Source organism: Periplaneta americana, chromosome 9, assembly GCF_040183065.1.
Source record: "Periplaneta americana isolate PAMFEO1 chromosome 9, P.americana_PAMFEO1_priV1, whole genome shotgun sequence".
Taxonomy (NCBI): domain Eukaryota; kingdom Metazoa; phylum Arthropoda; class Insecta; order Blattodea; family Blattidae; genus Periplaneta; species Periplaneta americana.
In genome coordinates this window covers 74,057,098-74,084,318 of record NC_091125.1, presented here as the reverse complement: position 1 = coordinate 74,084,318, position 27,221 = coordinate 74,057,098, and the positions used below count along the sequence as shown (strand labels likewise).

The 27,221-nt window shown below is 34.7% G+C and overlaps 2 protein-coding genes and 1 non-coding gene across 3 annotated transcripts in view; 1 reads left to right on the top strand and 2 right to left on the bottom strand.

The window, feature by feature from the left end:
* The window catches only part of LOC138706103 (protein XRP2-like), a 45,896-nt gene extending 28,284 nt beyond the window's left edge, over window positions 1-17,612 (top strand). Inside the window, exon 7 of the mRNA XM_069835068.1 lies at window positions 8,398-17,612. Coding sequence (XP_069691169.1) covers window positions 8,398-8,523 — 126 coding nt within the window. The 3' untranslated portion in view covers window positions 8,524-17,612. The remainder of the gene's footprint in view (window positions 1-8,397) is intronic.
* The window catches only part of Mkk4 (MAP kinase kinase 4), a 280,839-nt gene that overhangs the window by 20,030 nt on the left and 233,588 nt on the right, over window positions 1-27,221 (bottom strand). The window lies entirely within an intron of this gene.
* TRNAC-GCA (transfer RNA cysteine (anticodon GCA)) lies at window positions 2,224-2,302 on the bottom strand. Its single transcript has one exon. It is a non-coding gene; the product is annotated as a tRNA-Cys (tRNA).

Below are 27,221 nucleotides of genomic sequence, written 5' to 3'. Positions count from 1 at the left end.
GCGTAGGCTAAAATTTCCGAGTGGTGTTGCATTACTACACTTTTTATTGAACATTATTTATATTCGCTTTCAGTATGATGACATATGGTATTGCACAACAGATATTTCTAGTTAAGACATTTCTCCTAAAGAAGAAATTGTATGGCAGTACTGTTTGCAAGTTTCTATGTCAGTTCTGTGATGCTGCAATGCCTTCATAACCAGATTATTCAGAAAATGGCGAGAAACAAAAAGAGAGAACCACAGAAGAAGGTATTAGCAGAGGAGAAGCTTGCAGATATTCGAGCAAGAATTAAAACCAGCCTGAGAAAATCTTCATGCCGATTGGTGGAGTGTGGTATGTCACAAAGATCGGCATTATGGGGACTGAAAATGCTACACTTTCGTTCTTACAAAGTGTCAGTGGTTCAGTGGGATCTAGCTGCCTATGTAAATTTCTGTCGGTGGGGAACTTTAAAACAGGAAGTGTACAAGAACAATCCACATACTCTTGAAGCCCTGGAGAATAAACTCGGGTGATATTATCTGAAATTTCAAGAGATGGAAATACAGTGAGTGTTTCGGAATTTTTTAACACTATGCAACGTTTGTATTGAGAACACTGGACATCATTTTCAACAGCTGCTTTGATGAAAGGTAAGATCTATATCAGTTTTCAACTTCATTCATTCATTAGGTAACTCTTAACTAATAATTTAGGCCTACCATAATGAAACTGAATGCCCACCCATGTTGTTCCAGCTTACCGGTAAGTCGAGCAATGGACTGCAGGCAGTCTGTTCCCCAACATCCCCTGCATAATGCGGTAATTTTTTGTTGCCTCTCTGTATATTAAGATAGGTCTTTGATAGAAAAAAATGGGGCTGCAGGTGCAGGTGTGACGCATCATCTTTTCTCATTTTACATTTCATTAGGCACATACTCAATACATTATGAAGGAGAACTTGAAACAGTAAACACGAGTCGAGAGCAGGTAGAATGAGATGTGAACTAGCAGTGTAATGGGTGAGGATTGGTACCTGGGCGGCACAGACGGTGAAGTGGATCCCAGCAGCTTCAGGCCAGGGGAGTGTGGAACCGACACTACGCAGCTTTGTGATTCTGATTTAGCCATGCTGTTGGTGATTGGAGGAGTGGAACTGAACCCAGGACCTGTTGAACCTGTGAAGTGCGGAATATGCAGGAACAATCTGAGGACTGGTCTTCTGTGCAGCATCTGTTCGAAGTGGTTTCATTTCAGCTGCCAAAAACGCAAGAGGGACCAGCATATCGAGAAGAACTGGAGGTGTAAGGAATGTATGAGGGACATAGTTGTGACCACGGATACAGAAATTGAATTGCTAAAGAAAGAGGTGGCTGAACTAAAAGGGAAGCTCCAACAGATGGAAGAACGGCTAAGAGAGATGGAAGCAGAGAACAGGCGACTATGCGAGGAACGACATGGGGAGGCGAGCAAGGAGAAGCAGATATTATTGATAGGAGATTCAGTGGTGCGACATGTGGGACAGGAAAATTACCTCGAAGTGGTGTGCTACCCAGGGATATGAATCGAAGAAGTAAGACACAAATTGGAGCATCAGGAGAAAAGGGACAAAAAGACTATAATATTACATGTGGGGACCAATGACCTGAGGCGACGATTTGAGTATGTTATGGAAGATATGTACGACTTGGCAGTAAGGACGAAGGAGCTGTACCCCCAGGCAAAGATAATTATCAGTGGGATGGTGCGGCAAAGAGATTTTCACTGGACTCGAATTGGGCGAATCAATGAGGCATTCGATTGGGTGGCAGATAGAACAGGAGTAACATTCGTGGACCCAAATTCTTGGATTGGTGATGGGGACCTGGGAGTCCATCTAAATCGAAGAGGAGCGACAGAATTAGGAGTGCTGTTCTCGAGAGCAGTGTCAACGGAGAGGGGCAATGACCGGGAATGACGGCGGAAAATAGTATATACTATAACAATGATGGAGGAAGCAGCGGTGGCAACGGGGAAGATGGAAGCAGTAGCTACAGTGGAAACATCAGGGATTAACAATATTATGCCATGTAATGGTAACTCTTTAGTAATGCTGCAGGTCAGTTGTAGAAGCATTTATAATACATCAGTTGAATTCTAAAACCTAGTAGATTCGCATAATCCTGACGTCATAATAGGAACGGAATCATGGCTTTCCAGTGAAGTAACAGACTCAGCAGTTTAAATACGAGAAAAATTCGTATCGGCACTGGGAATCGAACCCAGGACCTCTCAGCTCTGCACGCTGAGTGCTCTTTACCAACTGAGCTATGCCGGGACACGATCTACGGCACCGGCTGAACCCCTCTCATAGTGTTATTTTACGGCCTTACTACCTGCATTTGAGATGATACACGTCATATATATGCAGGAGCGCATATTAAATGACTTTGTGGCCATATTCAACATCAGTTTAATGAAAACTGCTAACAGTTTATATATATCAAATATTCATATGAATGAGGTCTCGCCCACCTCATTGAATATTACATATATAGGAACAGAGGGAGAGGTTTTTATATGTGTAAAAGAGTGCCTGCAGAGCGCTGAAAATTTTAAAGACTCAGAGTTCAAAATATTGGGTGTAGACATAGTACATGATTATTCGCGAAACATATTACACATCATCGGTTTATACAGGGCTCTGAAAAAAGGCTGGAACATACTGTGTAAAATAAGAGATATGTTGGAAAATAGACACATTCACAGTCAATATGTTATTGTCACGGGAGACCTAAATTTGCTCCAGGTAAACTGGCAGGGTACAATAGAGGGAGGGATGGGTCAGGCCCAGTCATTAGTAAACTCACTCATCTGGAAACATAATTTAACACAAGTAACAGATAAGGCAACAAGGGGAGATTCCTTACTAGACATTTCTTTTAAGACCTTCAGAAATAGTCGCAGGTATTGAAGTGATTCCAGTTATTAGTGATCACGACGTGGTAATTCTTGAAATATTATGGAATGCTAAGTACAAGCAAAGCAGAACAAAGATAAAAAATATCTTGCAATATAACAAAGCGACAGAAAAGGCTTCCAAAATTATCTTAGAGTAAAGGACAGTAGTGTAGAAGAATTCTGGGTGGAATTCAAGGAGATTATACTAACAGGAATACAGAAATTTATCCCAGTTAAACGTGTATCAAACAATCCCGATCCGGAAATTATAATAAATACATATGGAAACTGAAAAGAAAACTAAGGAAATCAGCGCAAGAAAAGTGATGTGAAACAAACAAAATTCACAGAACTATCGAAAGAACTGCTTAATTCGAAAGAGATAGTGCAGGAAAATTACCCCAAATGAACTTTTCAAAGGTGAACAAGATGGGTGGGGGGAATTTTATAAATATGTGAAGACGACCCAAGGAAAACTATTTGAGTTTCCTTCTAAAAAATGACCTCAATCAATTTATTATTCAGGACAGTGAAAAAGCAGAAAAACTAAATTCCTATTATGCCACTGTTTTTGGGATGAGGGCAATAATACCTAACTTAGCTTCTGCGGAAAATACGGGTCAGTTTTCTATCAATCTAGGGTCATAAGAAGAAGAATCTCTAAATTGAAAACTCATAAATCAGTAGAACCTGATGGTATTACCGGAGACATGTTAAAATTGAGAGGGGAAGCCATGATTCCCTATCTAGTGCGTATATTTGAAATATCAATAAACAACGGTATTGTCCCACGAAATTTGAAAGGTGCAATAGTGGTGCCAATTGATAAGTCAGGATCTTGCTCAGAGACAAAAAATTACAGACTAGTCAACCTCATCCCTGTGGTTTGTAAACAGATGAAACACTTGATTTCAGCATATCTAAGGCAGCACTGGAATGATTCAAATTGGTTATATAATTGTCAGATGGGTTTCGTGGGGGCTACTCAAGTGAGTAGAATACTCCAGTGGATCGAGAAAGTTTTAACTTGTCGCACTCAGAGAATATGGGTGGGGGAGGAATTATCGAGCCCAACAGAAATTACTTCTGGAGTCCCACAGGGGAGTGTCTTGGGGCCCCTTCTATTCCTTGCTTTTGTAAATGATCTGCCAGTTAACATCTTGTCCAGGGTTTGCTTATTCGTGGATGATTGTATCGTATACAGGGAAATAAAAAGTTATGAAGATACTACTCTTCTTCAGGATGACCTCAGTAGAATAAACGATTGGGCAATGGCCAACAAAATGAAAATAAATTCTCTAAAGAGCAAAGCTGTCAGCTTTACAAGAAAAAATAATAAAATAATCGCATTGTATACATTAGGGGGGTGAAACCATCCCGGAAGTTAACAAATGTAAATACGTAGGAATAACTTTTAGCAGCGATCTCGGCTGGGGGGAACAAACATGTTACTGACACAGCGAGAAAAGCGTGGAAAGTGTTACACTTTGTGATGAGGGTACTAAGAAAAGGCTCTGAGAAATCCAAAGAGATTGCGTACAGTATAAGTCACTAGTTCGTCCAGTAATGAAATTTGGTGCTGCATGTTGGGATCCTTACAGATTAGAACATATTAAGAGACTGGAAAAGATTAAAAAACGGGCTCTCAAGCATTGTCGTAATAATTCAACTTTAAAATGGGACACACTCACGGACAGGAGAACGCGAATTCGAGTATGTGCAATGTTCAAAACATACAGAGGTGAACCTGCCTCGAGAGAAATAAAAAATAGGTTGCAACTGCCAAATTATTCTTCAAGGAACGACCACTCACATAAATTGAGGGAAAGAAGACAGAGGACGGACACTGGAAAGTTTTCTTTTCTCAATCATACTATCAGAGACTGGAATGCTTTACCTGCAGACTTACTAAAGGCTTTACCAATACCAAAAATGTATTTAAAAATAGGCTTAAGGACTTTACTAATAGATGGTAGTATATTATGCACACTATTTAAAGGGTGTAATTGATGTTTTGTTATTTGAAGTGTTGTATCAGTGAAGAAGTGTGTTGTGTCAGTGAAGTTTTATAGTTTCTAGTGGTAGTGCAAAGTATTTGAACAGTGAAATGTTTTCGAATTGTTAGTGAAATCAGGATAGTATCAGTGAAATGTGTCATAGTACCAATGCAGTGAGTTAGTTGACAGTGAAATGAGTGTAGTGCTGAAAGGTATTTGTGCATGTATGAACTTATACTCGTGGGTTTTAGTTCGAACTTAGGGTTAAGATACAAATTAGATTTACTTTAAATGTTATTTTAAGTGATCGTGCTTCATTTAATTTAGGATGCTCCTTGTTAATTTTATTATACTATTGTTATTATTATTTATTATTATTATTATTATTATTATTATTTATTATTATTATTATTATTATTATTTATTATTATTATTATTATTATTATTATTATTATTATTAGCATTATTATTATTAAATTATTATTAATTGTATTTATTATTACATGTGTTTGTTATTGTCATTATTGAGTGTAATTAGTTACCACTGCCACCGGGTATTTACCCATTCGCAGTGTGAATAAATACATACATACAACATTGAAAGAGTTACTACGAATATATCGAATCCAATGTTTTAAGAAAGTAGTAATTCTGTGTGTTTGGAGGGCCTAATTAGTCAAATTCACTCTCCTCACCTCCACATTGGGGCCTCCTGAGATCTTTTGAAAGCAATGGGAAGTTATCTTTCCCAAGAAGAACTGCAAACATGACATGATGAGTCTTTCCACGATAAAAGATGAAGTGAAGAACTGTTTTCAGAAGATGGGAGGGGTGGTAGTAGGGGGAATAAGAATAAAATGCATAAGATTTGCTGATGAAGAATAAAGTGCATAAGATTTACTGATGATATGACGTTGTTAGCAGAAGAGGAGACAATACTAAGGAATATGCTACTGGAGCTAAATGACAGCAGTGAGCAGTATGGGATGTGAAGACAAATTCAAACAAGACTAAGACCATAGTTGTTGGAAGAAAAATAAAGAAGATAAACTTGCGAATACTAAATGAGGCAGTAGAGCAAGTGGACAGCTTCAATTACTTTGGGTATACTACAAACAGTAACATGAGCTGCTGCCAGGAAGTCAAAAGGAGGACAGCAATGGCAAAGGAAGCTTTTAATAGAAAAAGGAGGATCTTGTGCGGACCTCTGGAAAAAGAACTCAGGAAGAGATTAGTGAAGTGCTTTGTGTGAAGTGTGGCATTGTATGGAGCAGAAACATGGACATTACAATGAAGTGAAGAGACGCGATTAGAAGCATTCCAAATGTGGATATGGAGAAGAATGGAGTGTGTAAAATGGATGGACAGAATAAGAAATGAAGCTGTATTGGAAAGAGTGGGTGAAGAAAGAATGATGCTGAATGAAGAGAAAAGAGAATTGGTTGGGTCATTGGCTGAGAAAAAAGTGCCTACTGAAGGATGCACTGGAAGGAATGGTGAACGAGAGAAGAGTTTGGGGCAAAGAAGATATCAGATAGATGACATTAAGATACAAAGGATCATATGCAGAAACTAAGAGAAAGGCAGTAAGTAGGAAAGATTGGAGAATGCTGGGTTTGCAATGAAAGACCTGCATTTGGCAGAACATGTATGTATGTATGTATGTATGTATGTATGTATGTATGTATGTATGCATGACTCATTGTCAGCCATTCAGACTATCAAACAGCAGTCAGCCAGCTCTTTAAAACTGTGTCAAATTCATCAGTTATTAAAACTATTAAGAGAACTACAAGAACAATTTGCTTTGCAGTGAATAGGTGCACAATGGTAGATTGAAAGAAAATGAAAAGGCAGATGCCTTGGCAAAAAAGAAACACAAGAATAAAATATACAACTAGTCGTAAAATGTCCTTCCATTCATCTTAGAGATTGATTAAAATCAGTGTGAAAATCCATTTATAAAATCCCCACAACTTGCCAGTGCAAGTAAATCATGGCAGAATACAGTCAACAAGTGTCATAATTCCCGAGTCCCCTTTTCCTTTTTGCATAGAGGATATGATTGTTTGGCAGTCCATTGGATAAACTATCCATATATATATATATATATATATATATATATATATATATATATATATATACATCTCCACATTGTATCCTGTGCAACAACACGGACACAATCATGGATAAGAACTACCTTCCTCTCTGCCCTAATGTAAGAAAGAATGTAGTGATTTCCTGGTAAAAAAAAAAGTTGCGTAAAATATGGCAATAACATTAAGTGATGAAGTAAAAGTTATCGAGTTAAAGGAAAATTAGACACGAATTGTATGTGAAATAATGTTGAAGTTGAGTTGTGGAAAACTCAGGTGTGACACTTCAAAAAAATAAAGACCGTATCATGAGTGAGTGGCTTGCGGCTAATACTATTGGTGACATAAAATGAACCAGAAAGCAACTGTTTGTGTGAACATAAATGAACTGTTGTGGGAGTGAGTTCTTCATGAATCATAACCTTTCAAAGAACATGCCAATTTCTGGATCTATTCTGCAAAGCAAGCCATTGAACTGGCAAAGAAATTAGATAAACTAGAATTCAAGGCTTCTAATGGATGGCTCCTAGTTCAATTAATTAATAATTTGCAGTGATATACAGTATAGTATTATAATATGGTGTTAGATATCATAGATTAGTAAACTTTAGTAGTGTTCACGTAGGCTTCCGCGGCTGGTGTACATGGTGTGTGGATAAGCTTCAGGGCTTCTACTGCGTTGTCTTGGTGTTAGTGGCTGACGTTTCGACCGCTGTGTTGTGGTCATCTTCAGAGCAGTTGTTGGATAAGGAAATAGTCTGCCAGCTCGTATATTTCCTTATCCAACAACTGCTCTGAAGATGACCACAACACAGCTGTCGAAACGTCAGCCACTAACACCAAGACAACGCGGTAGAAGCCCTAAAGCTTATCCACACACCAAACTTTAGCAGTGTTTAATGACTAATGAGTGAGTTACGACAACATTTGTACAGAAAAAGAGATTTTAAGAAGATGATTCACCAACGGATTAAGTGACAGAAGGCTGATTTAATGTGAGTAGTGTAAACGGAATATTTTGTACTTCTTGCAGTTTGCAGCATGTCATTTTGTTTTTCATGTATACGAATGATAAAATATTCCATTTTAATTTCACATCTGAATAATACGGAAACCTGTCCACAACGGAAAAAAAATTAGGACCATGTCACTTCAGTCTTGAACAGGTTTTACTGTAAGACTAAGAATTGACATAAAAAAATGTTTAATCACATGTGATGCGATCTACAAGAAAATTATCAACTATTACTACAAATGAAATAGTTGTGTGAAGCTTTAAAAGAGAATGAACTTCTCTCAAATTTCAGTATGATTGGGACAGACATTTATGTTCATCTTTATGTATTGCTAATGAATTAAGTACTTTTTTTTTTATACACAGGTGGCTGTAAGAATAGCAACAGCAACTGGTTCCACAGGCCTGGTGTATGTGAGTACAAACCCAAAGATTTCTCGGCAACAGGTTGATAGTTTTTTCAACTTTGCAAATATGCAGCTGGTTGCTTAGAAATTTTACACTTGTTTGTGAAGTCTGTGATTGTAACTTATTTGCTGTATATAAAAACACGCCTTGTTTCTTACATTTTGTAATCTTTTTTAAAAACACAAAAGGAAATGTCAAGTCACAAAACTGACTATAAGGATGTTATACTAAAAGAAGTTAGTGAGTAGTGTGCGTTTATGGTCACAAATTGCCTCATAATTCCATGTCAGTGGCTTGGAAAGTTACTGCATTTGTATTTTGTGTGTTCAAAATTTTCAGGATTACAGGGGTGAGCAATCTACTTTTGATGGACTAGAAGTGGCCATTTTAGGAAATGTAATTGTCCCACGACCTGACGCTCTGGAAAGATATTTATGTTTTGTCTGCAAAACAGGGAATCCCAAGATAGGGCCTTATGCCCTTTATTTAAATCTTGTCAGACAAATTGTCGTTTCAGTGCCTTATCACAGGGCATTACTGCTTTCTGTTGTATAACTTTTTTTTATTAAAGTTATCAAATTACTGAACTGAGCCACATATCTAGAGCAGTTGTTAAATCAGTACTAACTAATATATAAATAAACATATGTTGGGTTTTGGTTAGTTTTCTGTTGCACTAGAGTTTGAAGGAGATATTAAGTCTCCATTATTGAAAAGTTCACGTACTCCTGATGTAAAATGTTGGAATAATATTTCATAAGATGATAAAAATATAATTTTAATGAAGAAATTTTGTCTGTGTTAATGTATACTATATTGATTCTATCTCTTGCACATCTGGCTAACATTGGTACACCAAACTTTTAAAAGGCTAGCATATTTTTGAAAACAGTCTGATCTAGGAGAATTTTATTTACATATATTAATTTTCTTCGTCGACAGATCAATCATCTCTCCTGTAAGTAATGCAAACTGGGAGAAGATACTGCCCTTTGTCAGAAGACAAGAGAAATAAGTAGTTGTGGTTAATTACGGGAAATATGTGAAAACACCCAGGAAAGATGGAATTTATAGGATAATAATCATTTTTAGTGTATATTCAAATTTTTACTTAAGGAAAAAAAAACACATTTGAGGGACTTACATTACAATTCTTTAGCTTCATCTTGTCACTTAGGATTGAGAAATACAGTATCTTAAGTGTTTATGCTCATCCTTTTTACCTAGAAATTTATAGATTTTTATTGTCACTAGTCGGCCTCAATAGTGTAGTTGGTATAGCGCTGGCCTTCTGTGCTCGAGGTTGTGGGTTCGATCCCAGTCCAGGTCGATAGCATTTAAGTGTGTTTAAATGAGACATGTCAGTAGATATACTGGCATGTAAAAGAATTCCTGCCGGACAAAATTCTGGCACACTGGCGATGCTGATATAACCCCTGCAGTTGCGAGCGTTGTTAAATATAAACCATAATTTAAATTTTTTATCGTCACTAAGTAAATAATAGTGTGGAAAATATTATAAAATTAATAAATTTCAATATTTACAAACAATGCCTAGTATATTGAATGGCATTTGGAATGATGTAATAATTATAATGATTAATTATTATAATTGAATAAATGAAAGTATGGTATTCATAAGTTTCCTCCCCTATATTGTGCCGAAAATGTTCATTCATTGTGTCCATCTGATTAATTATTGAATACATTACAATTTTTTTTATAGAAATATTGTTAATGGTGAAGATGCAATATCATTACTTCTAGTTACTACTCTATAAAGTACTATCTTTTTGAAACTGACTGACATATTTAGTCAAAAGAAACGAAAGACATACAAAAGCCAAAATAGGCAATAGAAAAAGACTAAGAGAGCTCGTAAAGTAAATAAACTCACAAAGATGAAAACAAAATCAAGAATGTAGTCAAAATGACCTTAGGAATAGTTCTGTAAGTACCATTATAACTTCCTGCATTGCTCTGTATAATTGAGAACTTTTTCTAAATCATATGAAATTTAACAGGCCTGCTGCAGTACTCACCAAGAACCATGTGACAAAAGCAAAAGCGCAATAGTGACACTAATAGGATTTATTGGAAGCTAGAAAATTGTATATTCAGTTAATCCTGAATGATTAATCAATGATTGTTACAACTACAAATACATTTTCTCCTAGGTCGTCTGTAGCATAATGTATATGTAATTTTGCTTGTAAAGATTATTGTAAGGTGGGAGTGGTAGCTTCCAAATCTGAGCCGTCCATTCCACCTCTTCAGTACTGTTTCACTGTTCACTCTTGTAGAGTAAGAGTGATAACCTCTACTGTTACAAACTATCAGGGATTGATTAATCTGTTTGCCAAACTAGAAATAAAAACTACCAAATAGAATCTAGCAATGTGTTCCTGTTGTTAGCTATTGCAATGTAGCAACTATAGCTTATGTTTATATCACTACATATATATTTATATGTTGAATTGTACCCATATGAATTAGAGAGTAACACAGTTGAAAATTCGACTAATATTTTGTAGTACCAACTAGTAGCAGAACTCCTAACAGTAGTCAAGTAAAATAGAACCAACTAGTAGCAGAACTCTTAATTCTAGTCAAGTAAAAACAGCAGATGTTTTTAGTATTACCATAAGTAAAGTTTCTCAATAAATAACCTTCACATCAATTTTGTTTTAAATGAACAGTATTGCAAGACAATGTGCTGTGTTGTACAGTATAACAGAGGAGGGAAAAGTGAAAGAGATGGCTGCTGTAGCAAGTAGTTCAGGGCCCAGTCTGTATGAAAATATTGATTGGATTTGATAAAGGTGTGTAGGATTCTACTTTTAAATTTTATTACTTTTTTGTATAACAACAATAGAACAAGTTAGCTCCTTCAGTTACTTAGACTATGTAATTTCACTTTTGGATACAAAGGTACTGAATTTAAATTTAAAAAATTTAAAGACTTACAAAAATTACAAAAGGGATCATAATAGAAAGAGTGAGACCTGAAATAGTTATAAAATATTTAAATGTATGGTATTGCTATCATTACAGATCACAGTAATGGGTAGTAGGTGACAAAAAAATATGAATTGCCTATATGTTTCATTCAAAATAATTATAGAGCCAGACTGAACGTTAGGTGTACTTCAGTTAAAGGAAGGTCAGTTTAACTCATTGCTATGCTCCTTCTGTATGCCAAGGGACATGATGTCTTATCACTGTAGGACTGAAAATCCGCTGTCTGGATATAACAGAGAAAGATCTTTGACAAGATAGAAAGGGAAAAACGTAATACGGCGAACGCAAAGCTCCGCCCACGTCCCCTTTCCACTTTTCCCCTACAAGCTCACCACATACCCTAGCAGGAAAGAGTGGAAATAGGGGTTTAGAGTGGGGTGACATCTAGTGTAGGAAAGTGGAACAAAAACAGTAACGACATCTACGAAGCAAAAGAGGAACTTCATCCTGTCAGTCTCTCTCCCTCACTCTCTCTCCTTCTCTGTTCCTTGCTTCATGCCTCTCTCTATTTTTTTCTTACGACTTTGCAGGAGGGGAGATTCGATCCGAGAAAGTTCGTAGCTAAACCTAAACGCACGCTTTTTGTTCACGCTTTAGACCTCTCGGCTACCAAGGCGAGTTGGCGTTGTAAGGGAAAATGAATCTATTTATGTTTAAGGTAACTGCCATAACGTATTGTAGAAGGGGACAATGACCGAATAGCGTGGGTAGAAACTAGTGGGCTTGTGAATGTCGCTTGGTAGGGGTTGACTACGGGGGTGGCATAAGTGTTAACGCTTCACTGTGTCTGTGTCCAACTTCGTGTACAGACGTAACCACGTGTAGTGATGATCCATACCGAAGACGTGTACTCATTACGAGTGTCCAACCTGTGGGAAAAAAAGACTATTGTGTTACTTCGAGGACGTGCAAAGTTAACAGGTGAGTGTTGTTTAATGAAAACCACATTACATTGTGTTGTGTTGTGTTGTGTCAGTACATGTTGTGGACAGTTGTCTAATGCGTATTGCATTGTGGTTGTGGACAGTTGTCTAATGCGTATTACAATGTGGTAGGCAGTGATCCATCGAAGCGGGAAATATAGTAGAGAGAGAGAGAGCATGCGAGCGAGGTGCCGAGCGGCACGGGTGAGGATAACTTCCCCTACTGGCGTTCGCCATAATACGTTTTTGCCGATAGAAAATTTAAATCATGTTGGAGAAGAGAGAGGCTAACAAGCCTAAACTGTGACTGACACATGCATTTCAGTTTTATATGAAATAGCCCACTAGGCTGGATGGCTACACAGTCTAAGATGTGTTCCCCTTAGGCAGCATGGCCAAAGGTTCATGGGCATGGATGGGTATCCTTTGTTCATGTGTTCTGTGTGTATCTCAGTGGAGGCAGCCATGCTAGAGGAGGCCTACAGATATGTCAGTGTCTAGTGTGTGGTACAAAGAAAACCATTCCCTACCTTACTGGCATTAGTGTGGAAGTCCTGCAACAGGAGGAGGTTAAACGAAAATGGAGGGTGAGGAAAGTGAGATAGCCTTCTGAGTCACAATTATTTAATTTGCATTTCTGTCATCTCTTGGACAGATACTTTATTCAAATCGTCTAAAATTTCTTGCTTCAGCTGTGTAAATCTTTCCGAACATTTCAGCATGTTGCTGTTCATGGAGTGCATTCATCAGTTTCAAAGATGATAATCAGACTTTCAGAGTTAGACCTTGAGAAAAGTGCAGCAGAACAGTACCTTCCTGTTTTGGAATTGTTTCTATTCTTAAATTGGTTTAGGATCATGTATTGTTATAGAAAACAACTTTATATGATTGTTTACTGATAGAAAGAAGTCATATGATTGTCTATTGATGCATATTTTGAATTTTTTCAGAGTTTTCATTTATCTTAATTGATAGTATGTCTCTTTCCAAGAAGTCAGCAAAAAAAAAAAAAATGGCATTGTCCTTGTACCTTCATCATATTAATCCCCTCCCCTCAAGCCTCATTCATAGCATAATCTGTTTTCAAGATTTGAACCCAATAACTTATTCAGTGCTTACTCCTTGAATAAAATTATGAACCAATACTTGTAACAGGACCCCTTGGTCATATGGTGAGCACGATGATGAGTCACTGGTTAAGGCAGAGGTGTATTATTTCTCTTTCTCTTGAGTTCATTATAAACTCCAAGAAAAACAATTACTGAAGAAAATAATGCTCAAACAAAATAACAGGGGTACAAACGTATTAGGTTGGAGGTCATGGCTGAGTCATTCCATGTCAAATCAACAGGTCACAATTCGACATTCTTGGATAATCATGAAACTTTGCAGATTTCAAGATTTTGTGGTTTTATTTAATTTTGTATTTTTTTTAGTATTACAGATCTCTACTGAATACTTTTTTTCGGAATTAATATTTGAATTTTAAAAAATCGAGAGATTTCGCCTCATTTGTTGATGTTAAAATATAAATACTGTAACTCATGTTGTAATTGAGCCACAAGGCTCTTAAAGATGTCATTTTGAAGCTTATGAAACAAATTTAAATATGTTACATAACAACAGTATCATACATTTGAAGGTCAAGTGTTGAAAAATTTGACCTTGAATTTCTCAAACATGGTATTGTTAAAATTAAGAAAAAAAATCCACAGTAATATTCCATATTTGCTTAAAAACACCCAGAAAAGTCCAGGCTGGAACTCTAAATTATTTCCAAGTAACTGAATATATTCACAATTTCCGAGGGACAGATATCAATATGTGACAAAATGAGAGTTTGCCATTCACTTAGTGTTTTTACTCACTTTTTCAGGAATAAAAATAAATCATTCAACTCATACAGTAAGATATTCATTCTATGTGACTACTACCGAAACTACTGATGAAACTACTACTCAATTTTACAGCAAATTCTTGACAGGTCATGTTGAAGTTGATTAAGATAGCAAGCATGACTCAAACAGTTTTTAAACTCATTCTGGATTTTTTGGATCTCCACATCATGCTCACAGAAGAAAAAATTCTTTTCATTGAAGCATTATTTCAGAAAGACACGAAGATATTTCAATCAACTTCTTAAGGTGTGCACAGAAGATAATTTTATCGCAGAAAATTAAAAAAATGTCACTCCATTCTGAGCAAAGATCAGCATTTTTTTCATTCCATTTTGCTATTTTTTCTAAGTCACATACATCTCAAACAAGAAATGTTATATAAAATATATATATTTTTTCATCCAGGTCAAGTCCATCTACTCGTTTATCTTTCTGGAGGACATCTCAGCAATATACATTCCACATACCTATATCTTATCTTGTTAATGAAAACCCCAAGCACTGAAGTATTCAACAGCATTTTTATATAAAAAAATATAATAACTGGCACTTAAAATCCAGGAATATCTGGGGAGAAATTATTATATTCGGGGACTGTCCCTGGGAAATGGGGACATCTGATAAACTTATGATATGGGGCATTTATCATGTTATGACGTGTTTTTCTTCCATCCATTTATATAAGTCAAAACATGATAAGTTACATGTTCCGTGCAGAACTTCAATGGTAATATTACAGCATTGTTTTCTAAAGTGGTATAAGGACATCCAGCAATTCAGATCATTGACCATAAGTTCTAGGAGTTGAGCCATACGTACTAGAATGCGATTTGGACCACTCCTACATTGGAAGGTCTAAGAAAACTACTGCTGTAGAAATTAAAGTACTTCAAGATTTGTATCTATTTGTACAAAGTACAGTATCATAGGAAAGACTTCATTAAAAGTAGTAGAGATGAAAAGATAATATTTTCTTTCTTTTTCTAAACTCTATGACACCTACCTAGAGAAAGTGCATGTTGACTCTGAAGGAAATGAATTCAATTGGCTAAAAATCTGATGATTGATATATGAAAAAAATTGAGTCTGTCCTTTTCGAATATAATCTTGATGAAGAGAAACTGTTCCGAACATCTGATGCTAGAACAACCAAAAAGGTTAGACCAATATCTGTAACAAACCAATTACTGAAAATTCCTGAAACCTATTCCTCATCAGAACCAACATACCCATTAAAGAAGAAAGACCTGTTGACTATTGAGCCTTCTGTCCTCAATAGACCCAATGCATCATCACTTTTATAAAAATCTGACAACTAGTGTGACATCAGAAAATACAAACCGAATTAATGAGGGATCAGAAGATGATTAAGAGAGAACCATATTTTTCACTTTGTCCATTGCTGGTTTGCGTTGATTTGTTTAATTTTGTTTAAAAAAGTACATAAATAGGCTTATAGAGATGCGTTTTATGTTTTTGCTGATATTGCTGTAAATGGTTTCATAATAGCCATGTCTTAACTCATGTAAAATTTAACATGCAGGTTTAACCATATGTTTCAAAGTACATTGCATCTCAAAACCTGTTATGTAACTGATTATTTTCTAAAACAAATAAATATTAATGATAAAATGATGCAGTATTAATTGTGTTTTGTTTAAAAATTATTTTACAAACAAACAGTAAATTTTCAAATTACTAAGAGTATGAACTGATTTTTAGTAGCTTGCTGAACTTCCAAATCTTTAACTGTAAAGTTGCAAATATGCACATATCAACTTACGGCCCCTACCACAGAATTACATGTGAAGACATTTCTGTTGACTCTTTTCTGTGAGGGATGTGGTTGCAGGATAATGCCCAGTTCACTGTGAATTGTTCAGCAGGAAAATTTACCAGCAGTTTCCATTAATGATCAGAAACATCACTGATGACAGTGATTTAGTTTGCGTTTGGTTCTGAAATTTGTTAAGAGTACTATTCATTATACTGAAACCTCTTTGCATTCGGCGGGTGAAAAATATTATTTGTATCTTATTATTTTTTTCTAGGTTTCACCATTAGACTGGTCTTTTTCATTTCCTTAAACTGACGAAATTCTTTCAGTGTCTTTACAAAAGAAATGTCAATAGTTGATGATGCTAACTTTAGTGTATGACACACTATTTTCATCACCAGATATAATCATTTTGTTTTCTTCTTGTGGCCACAACACTCGATTAAAACTTGAGTCATTAAAAAATCAATTAACACTGTTTTACTGTTATACTATCTATTAGCCCCTGAAGAATTTGTAGCTTGACATCCATGAATAATTCCTCAGCTCTGTCAGAAAGTTTATAGATCGCATATCCTTATAAGTAAATATTCACTTTGTTGAGCAGCTTGAAGATGAACACCTGGTGTCTTTCATTGCAGCTAGTGCATTAATACAAGCTTTCATCTCTGAAGGAGCTATTATAGCTCCAATTTTCTGGTATACAGATACAAGGACAGAGATCGATCTTATTGTTTCTAAAATGTTTCTAAATAGAACCAGCTCTACAAGAAAATTCCATGAACTCATTATGTATCTCGTTTTATGTTACCGTACCTATACTAGTCTATCACAAAATTCGATTGTGCCACAAGGACAACTTGCTTGCCATGTACGTTAAAAATGGTTGAGTTATAACTGATATTTTTAGCACAGGAAATGCTATAAAAGTGATACCTTAGTACTCTTAAAGAAATGCTGACTTGCTGAATAATGTGTCAGTCAATGAACAAATGCCACTGGAGACATGGAAAAGAATGTGCTGTTACTATTATTATTATTTACTTATTATTCTTTCCAAAACAGAATCAGAATTGTTCAGAAATTTAAAGTTTGTACATCTTTTAGATAGAAATTGGTTTCTTTGGCAAATATACTGTGCTTACTATAAAGTAGTGGAGAAGAATTTGTGTTTTTCAAAAACGTCTAAAAATAATTTTGTATCTCGCTTTACCTCGTCTAAAACTAATGAGTGAGGTCACTTCCCTTGGTAAATAGTGGTTTGAGCATGATGCTGACTATCCATTTTCATCTTATACAAAAAGCACATACAGTAAACAATATGTATGTTGCAGTGTACTATCATTTGGAAAATGTCTAGCATGAGAATGAATTGCTACTGAATAGCAAAAGACCTTATTAATAAATTATACCAAAAGTATATTATAACACTTATAGTATGTACATATTATGTTGTGGTGTATTATAATTTGGAAGACATCTAACATGAGAATGAATTGCTATTGAATAGCGAAAGACCTTATTAATAAATTAAACCCTCAAATACTTCTATAACTTATTTATGTATTTATTTATTTATTTATTTATTTATTTATTTATTGTATTTTTAATGAATAATTTACATATTGCCAGCAATGATATTTAATGTTACTATTTCAGTTGTGTAGATAACACTAGTCAACAAATTTTAATTTTTTCTCGATAACGTCGATCAAAATACCTGATTTGGGGGTAATTTGAACTCCTGGATTAGAAAAAAGCATCCAAATTGCTCTATCAGGTCGTATTTCTGAGTTACCAGTATGTCCCTCTAATACGTATTAATTTGTGTTTATTTAGGGATACCCTTGCCGATATGCAGTTATTATCTCTAAAAATTGGCTCTGATCACACATATTAATAAAAAACAACAAACTAAATAATATGATCTTAACTTGTAAGGCATGTAAAGATTTTCAAATAAATTATGAGCTCATACTTTGAATCAGAAGTATGTTTCTGCTGACTTTAGTTTGTAGGTCGAATCGGGTGTTTCTCTGTAGAGAAACCAATAATGGTTCCATCGGTTCCCCACCATAGCTGGGTCTCAATGTCTTTGGTAGGGTTTTGACGTGAATTTGTGTTTAAAATCAGACCAACAATCAACAGAGGGAGTACCAGAATGGAAACGACTATGTAATGTTTCCAGGGTGATCAATTCTGACATTGTAACTTCGTAATTAATTACAAGACTGAAATAAATATGGTCTCGATCAATCAGACATACAATTACGATGCGAGCATGACCTTGAGTTGGCGAGACACATGCGCAAGGTTCGGGTGGGAAGCCCATGACAAATGGCGGCAATTTTGGACATGGGCGAAAATTTCCAGGCGGTATATGTCACGACTCTGTTGTGCTAGTGTGCTGATTTTGACACCAAATTAAAGATCTCGTGGGATTTACATGAATACGTCTGGCTTAAATAGACACTGATGCCACTTTTGGATAAACAATTTTATTAAATGTGGTGGTGGCGATGGCGGTGGTATCTATTGCCCAGGCACTAGGAAGTTCTCCATTCACTTTCTAGCTTCCCAGTATAATTTAGAGTCCGAATCCAAAAGATTTGATGCCAAAGCTGGACATTTTCGTAAATGTTCTTGATTCATCAAAGAGTCTTCTAGGTTACACAGGATGCATTTTGGTGAACCAAAATTCCGATTTTAAACAGGTGTGCTGCTAAACAGTCATGGCTAGTTAGCATTCGAAATTTTGCTACTGCATCATGTCGAGAAGAATCAGGTATATGTTCTTATTCAGTCAGCAATACTGACTAAGATTTATTATTACTGTTTTCTTGAAATTTATTTAGAATTTTGATTTGAAATTGTGTTTGTATGAACAATTTGACACTGTGATAAGATATCTTTTTCAAGAGTACTTGTAATATTTTAATTCCTTTCTTTGCTAAACAATCTGCACTTTCATTGCCCATTGCCACAATGGGCAGGGATCCATTGGAGATGCTGGGTAACTTTCGGTGCTGGACCCCGGATTCATTTCACTGGCATTATCACCTTCATCTCATTCAGATGCAAAATAACCTAAGATGTTGATAAAGCGTCGTAAAATAACCTAAAATAAAATAAATAAATCCATTGGAGATACAGGTTTTTATTTTGTTTTGCCAGTATGTGTATGGATGATTAAATTTCTGCGATTTTGGAATTTGTAGGAATATTGATTGAAGCTATGGCTTGAATTGCAGAAATTGAGGCACTAAATATAACAGCAGTTTTGAACATATTAATTTGATAAATAAGTTGTGTTATTGCCCTGTTGATTGGTGCAATTTCTCCATCAAAGTGAGTAGAAGAACTCCCTGTAGACAGATAAAAACTGAATAATTTGGAATATATTCCAGCCCCAGCTGGTTCATCATTTTGATATTTGGAGCTGTCTGTATAAATGTGTAACCAATCTGTGTCGGGGTAGAATGTATTTATAGTTTCAAGAGCAACTTGCTTTAATTCAGGTATAGACGATTCTTCTCTCTTCAAATCCTTAATTAAATTTGTATTATAATTTATATTGTCATATTGTAATGGTGATTTACATAATGGACAGTCTAGTTTTAAATTAAAATTAAATATATCTCTTAGTTTCTGGATTGCCTGTAGAAACCCATTTTGCGTTTTCAATTTTCTGCATCTGAATTGGTAGCTTGACCAGTATGTATCATGTGGTAACCTTATCATTCTTTCATAATTTTATTAAATGTAAATCTTGAAATTTTTGTCAAGCCAAAGTAGCAATCGGTCACATGATCTTTAGGATCTCGCCAGATCATAAGAACTGCAAAAGGCATAGTTTTCTTCATTCCTTCCTGCCACTAGAATAAAATGACAAAGCAAGAACAACAACATTGGGGACCCAAAGCCTACTCTGATCACCTAGCGGACAGCCAGAGTAGAGTTTGTAAGCTTTTGTAATAGTGGATGTAATGTTCTTTTGTGATGTGGGAGCGAATTTGACAGAAAAATATAACAAATTATTCGGATAGTTTACATACTAGCGAACTTCATGATATCTCGTGTTTAGTTACTGTGAACCTCTACGACTATCATTTGCTTTATTCGTGTTTAAATTCGTTAAAAATTAATTCAAAGACGTATCTTCACAATAAAATACTTTATTAGATAAATCTCGCACTTGTGAACTCAATCACACTTTCTTTTGTAACTGCTTGACTGAAAAGATAGAATATTGAGCTATGGGTTGAAGGATCTCTCAGGTACCATTACTCTTTCTCCTCCCCCCCTCCCCCCAGTAAACTCAGTCTATATTCATCATAGGATTCTTGACCTTGGCACTTATTCATAGAACAATATACAAATTCTTACCGAAAGACGAAATTATTTTTTCAGTGATCAGTGATCTGTTTTCATTCACATATAGCTTCTAACTGTTTTCATTCACATATACCTTGTAACTAAAAAAACAGAGCCTGATAGAGATTTTTTGGTGATATATTTGAATTTAGGATATAATATGTTTTCGTTTGGGTTACAATATGGCTGTTGACTAGTGTTATAAGATGACGAAATTATCTCTGATTAGTTTTATACTCTAATTATAATTTACAAGACTTATGGCCGGTTTGTCCAAGTATTGTTAGAACACTTAACAACTGTTAAACCTTCAACAGTTTGTTAAATACAGTTTTTCCATTTGTTCAACACCAGTTTGGCTTAACAGATTCTTAACCGTTTGTTAACTTTAAATGTAGAATTTCAGGCCGTTAACTCATTTAACAAACAGTTAAACATGGCGGATAACACCACAGCTGTTCAGACAAAAGTTGTGAAAATAATATGTTATGTTTCTCTTTTAGGAATGTTTAGAGTAAGGGCCGGTTTCACCAAGCTTCAGTAAATCAGTCCAAATGAAACATTAACTAGTACTGAACATTAAAATATTTACACGAGAATGTTTATATGTGCGCTGTCTCCGTAGACGTCAAGCCGAGCAGCTATATGTGCCTCGTCGCGCTAGCCACGTCATGGCTCTCCGATGGAGCAGTCAGTAGCGAGTTGGCTTGCCATCCCTGGGGCCCATGTTCGATTCTCGGCGATAACTTTTTTTTTATTAATGTAACTAATTTTTATACGTGTTACCTTTCTTCATTTTTTTGATTTTGTATAATGGAACGAATTATTTCGCAACTCTGGCTCCACTAGGAGAATTTAAAAAACTCTTGGGAGATCAATTTTCTTCCCGAAATAAAACAAAAATAAACAACAAATTAAAGAAAAATAAAAGAAATATACATGTGGATCTAATACATTGTCCACATGCCACCGGCGTCTATCACTGCCTGGCATTTTCGGGGCATTGAGTCCACCAGATCGCGGAAATAGTTCTGGTCCTTAGCGAAATCTTCCCAGGTAGCCAGAACTTGATCCCAGAACTGATCTGGATTTTGAGGTAGGATGTCTCGATGTTTGTCAATCCTCCTCTTTTTCATGCTTTTCCGTGAACCGTCTTTGAACGTTTATGGTGGTGTGCATGGGGTGATTATCCTGCCGGAAAATTAAATTTCCATCGGAAAGAAAACAATTATAAATTCCAAGAATCCAACTCTTTCGCTTCTGTTTTAAAGCCAGTGCAAACATATCTTATCGCTAGCTATAATATAATTCTAATAAATGAAAGTTAATATACCAATTAAGTTTTGTTATGTTTGAATGCACATTATGTATTAATTTACTAATATTTCTTAGGTACCTGTATGTAGTTATAATAATCACTTTCATGTCTTAAAATAAAACTCAGTTGTATGTTATCTAGTTGACTAGTTTCAGCTTTGTCTCAGCCTTTTTTATGATATTCTAACCTATGATCAGTTTCTTCTAAAATTTTGAGTACCGGTACCACGATCTTCGTGACGCGGTATCTTTTGTGAATTTTTGTGTCATTCAAATTTTCGATCAGTTCCAGATATAACAATTCTGCGTCGAAACGTTTCGCCATTTTATATTCCAACTAATGAATAATTAAAAATTTAAAAACTGAAATTTCTATCACTAAATTTAATGATAGTTTTACTGGTTCGTTAGGCTAAAGATGCTTGGTGAGATATAAAAATGATTTAATGAACCAGTAAATAAATTAATGAATCATTAAAACCTTAATGAAGCTTTGTGAAACCGGCCATAAGACTGGTAATATATAATTTAAAAGATATTTTGGAATATTAATATAGGGGAGATAACCTTTATAAGTCAACTGATTATCATACTGACGCTTATTTCGATGCTGAGCTATTATCCATTTAATATTGAGAAAATGTGCGAGCTCAATGTGGCAAGAAATTGAAGTCAGATTTGAATATCCTACAAACAGAAATAGGCCACTTGTTCCAATTCACCAGCTACTATTAACTCTAGATTCTATGTTACTGGCTCTTCAACTATATCCGATGTCAATAGTACTTCAAAATACGCAGTGAGTAAATAATAAAATGTTTCAGCAGCAATTGCTTCTGTAGGACGAAATTACATATTTATACATGGACCTGAATTAGAGAATTTTATATGATACGGAATTCTCCTCAGGGTTTTGTGTATAGTTGACTACACACACACATTCGTGTAATTATTGTCACCTGATGGTCATAATGCTGAGATTTTTCTAAACAGAAATTCATATTTAGCATTATAAAATATAACCATACTTATAATAATTATTATTATTCAATAGTAGTCAATGCAACTTTCATTTATCAACTCTCTGTACTGTATGAATCATGGCTACTGTAACAGGTTATGATTTTACACATGTTTCATGACTTAATCTACAGTACAGAATTTAAATAATAATATCAGCCAATAAGAAGTTGTCTTATATATGCAAAATCATTACCAACTGCTGTTGAGTAGTTAGAATAGTATTAGCGACAGTTAAAGTTAAGTGTTGGTTATTTTAAACAAAATTATGTTGAAAAAATTGAAAACATCTTAACAAAATGTTAAAAATAAACCAGCTATTAATTTAACATTTGTTAAGCCAAATTAAACATTACTTGGAAAAACTGGCCATTAATGTGTAAATGATAAGAAATATATATATATATATATATATATATATATATATATATATATATTGTTCTTGCATTTTCGCTTAGATATATAATACTTTTTTTTTTAAATGTAATCTTCACATACAGTGAAATCTCTACAGTGTCTGACCATGGATTACCTGTGTGGTATTTTACTCCCTTGTTTAACAATTTAATTTCTTCTTGCGTTGTGTGAAGTTATTATGAGTAAAACCATGTTTAGTAAAATGAGATGTGTATGACTGTTGGAGCATCGAGTGAAAGTGATTTATCTGAAGGGGAATTCCATTGAAAGACTGTGCGACTGGAGAACATATAAATGGACTTCTTAATATGTTGAAGGATAGTTTAGAGAATGAAATTGAAAAAACAATCTAAAATAACGCAGAGTTCAATTTATTCTTCTGAAGTGGAAGAAACGAGTTAGAGGATAAAATTACAAAAAAACGTTCTGTACACAACTTCTTATAAATAACAATACATTTAAAGTTCTTTTTAGTTTATATATGTACAGTAATTTTTAACTTTTTGTATAAAAAAAGTCTCCTCCTCTTAAGCCACTACCCCTCTTTTAGGCCAGTTTTACATGGAACTATAAGTGATTGTTTAATACAAGTTTCACGGTTAGTCATGAAGACTTTTGTGTATTGTACAAAGATAATCTAGTCATTATTTCATTCTGATATTTAAATTGCATTGTCTTGCACCATAAATGTTACTTTAACATCATCATTGGGTAGTGTTTGAGATAAGCACACATTTAATAAAAATGTGAAGACTTATGTAAAATATTCAGTTTTTTACTTAAATATTTTATATTTATATTATTAAATTATTTACTTAACAGAATTATCTGTCCTTATACTGATTGTTTGAGGCTTGAAAGTAATGTAATTTTCTCTAAGAAGGTTAGAAACCCATATAGCTTTTATTGATTTTGTGAAAGCTTTTGATAAAGTCCGAAGAGACCTTTTATTCGACATATTACAAGATAAAAATATTCCAAATTTGCTATTACAAAATATAATAGAAATCTACACAGACAGCAAAATAAGTGTCAAAATAAATAACTGTGTATCTGAAAGAAAATTAGTTAATAATGGAGTTCGACATGGTTGTCCACTATCGCCAACTTTATTTAATATTTATATAAATGAAATTATTTTAAAATGGAACCAAATCTACACATCAGGAATCAAAATAACCAGTGCCCTAACATTAAATACCTTACTCCATGCCGATGATCAAGTTATAATTTCCAATTCAGAGGACAAATTACAAAGAGGATTATATACATTAAATAAAATATTAAAAGATTTTGAGATGGAAATTTCAGCACAAAAATCAAAAGTAATGGCATTTTTAGGACAAGACCCAGTCAGCAGTAAGATAATACACAATAACCAATGCCTCGAACAAGTACAAAATTTCAATTATCTGAGTTGTGAAATATCTTATCAAAATGAAAAAGATGTGAACAAGAAAATTACCAAATTTACACAAATTCTAGGAATAATAAACAATACATTAAAAGCTAAATTAGTACAAAAATCTACAAGAATAAAAATATATAATACACTAGCATTACCCTCCCTTTTATATGGAAGCGAGATTTGGACATTAAAGAAAAAAGACATGAACAGAATCAAAGCAACAGAAATGAAATTTTTCAGGAGGACAGCAGGATATACTCTTTTAGACCGAAAAAGGAATGAAGAAATTTTAGAACAATTAGAAGTAGAGTCAGTAGAAGAAAAAATCAGCAGATACAAATTCAATTGACTAGGTCATGTAAGAAGAATGGAAAATTCAAGAATCCCAAAAATTATGATGCAGTATAAACCTAGAGGACATCGTCGACCAGGAAGACCTTTTAGAAGACTGCTAGATGGGGCCGAAACAGGTCTACAGAGGCCTAATTCGTGAAGGATGATGATGATGATGATGATGATGATGATGATGACGACATAACAGAAAATTATTTTACACTATGATGAGAAATAAGACAAAAAATGTACTGTACATACCGCACATTAAATTGGATGAGGTAGATTTATACAGTGAGATAGACGAAAATGATGTAGATGGATAGATACCGGTATGTTAGATGTTGAAATAGCAATTACTAAAATGAAAAATAATCATTCATCTGGAGTTAATGAAATATGGGTGGAAATGATTAAATTTGCGATGCTAAATTTACTGTATGTCCATGATTGTACAGAATAACACGTGGTTGGATGAAAACGAAATAACAGATGATTGGAACCATAATTATTGTACCCATTTATAAGATGGGAAGTAAAACAAATTATAATAATTAACTGTAAAGGAGTAACATTATTAAACCACTGCTTTAAAATTTATGAGAGAATTCTCGCAAGGAAATTAAATAATATTTTGGAACCAGCTTTAAGAAAAGAACAACATGTCTTCTGAAGTGGGAGATCTATAGATTTGATTTTTTTGTTCATTGAGAAGTTTTAGGAAAGATGTGAGATACGTATATTGTTTCTATAGATAGAGAAAGCATACGACAATGTAAAACAGGAGAAGATATATGTATATATGTATTTATTCACACTGCAAATGGGTATATACCCGGTGGCAGTGGTAACTAATTACACTCAATAATGACAATTGAGGCACTCAGAAGCAAAGTGATACAAGTGACATTTAAAAAAAAAATTGAGGTAAGTGTATATTCTAAATCTTTAACGTCACTTCTGTTCAGAGAAAAAGTAATATAAGTGCAGTTCCAGTCAGTGCTGCTCCATGTTGGCGTTACTCATACAATACAATGCATACAGAGTTTTGTCTGAGAGGCAAACTAATACAAGTGCGTTGTTTACATAGTGTTGCGTTTTTTCTGTTTATGACTAATTCATTTGCCACAATGGAGAGAGGTAACATATTACTTATTCGAAACATCTTCGTGGAAGGCCTGCACACATTGAGCTGGACCAACTATTCAATAAGGATAGCTTTTGCTAAGTGGAGCAACTTGAAATAGCTAAAGAAATTCATCCCACCCATACACTACTCTATATTTGATAACCTGAAGCATGAAGGATGAGCCTATAATAAGGACTGCAGGACGTGGAAGAGAAGGAATACTCACGGTAGGAGTCCTACAGATGTAATATTCAACATATCAGACACTATGTATTAAAAAAGGATCTAAAAATATGTCATTTGAAATTGCAAGTCTCATCCAGATCTCAGATGTTCTTCAAACTGTCAGATAATATCCTGTGTAACTTCTACAAAATAAAGAGAGAAGAAATATCAATATATATCACAGACACCACTCATTGTTAAAACTTCAGTTGTGAAATTCCTCCATGGAAATGGGTAATTCCAGAACATAGCATACAAATTCCAGGAAATCATTCCAAAAATGATCCTCCATACATTCTTAAGTTAGATGCCATGGAACTAATCTGCAGCAGATATAAGGATCATCTTCAAATTTATACAGATGGATCACTAAACCCTGATGATGGGCTATCAGGAGCAGGGTATTATATTTCAAAATATCAAGAAAGTTACTTCATACCATATTTATCCTCCTCCGTCTTGACACTGAATTGCTAGTTATTGATGCTGCTCTTCAGTGTGTTACTCAAATTTCTGAAAAATCTATTTGCATACTTACCGACTACAAGGAAGCTATATTTAATATAGTTAAATATGTACCAAACCTATACGCACATAGAATTATTCCAATTCAGAAGAAACAAAGTAAACTAGAAAAACTCCATAAGGAAATAACATTTCAATGAATACCTAGTCATTGTGGTATACCGGGAAACAAGAAAGTCAATAACGTTGCGAAATAGGCAACATATTTGGAACCAAGACCTCTTCAAGTGATATCTCTATCCAGTGCCTTTGCTTCAGTAAATTCTCATTTTATAAACTTATGGATCAACAATTAGTTCTCTTCTGACAAAGGAAAAATTTTACAGCCCATTCAAAAGAAACCAAATAACCTGGAAATGTACAAAAAATTGCCCAGACATGTTCAACATTTTTAACAAGAGCCAGAACAGGTCAC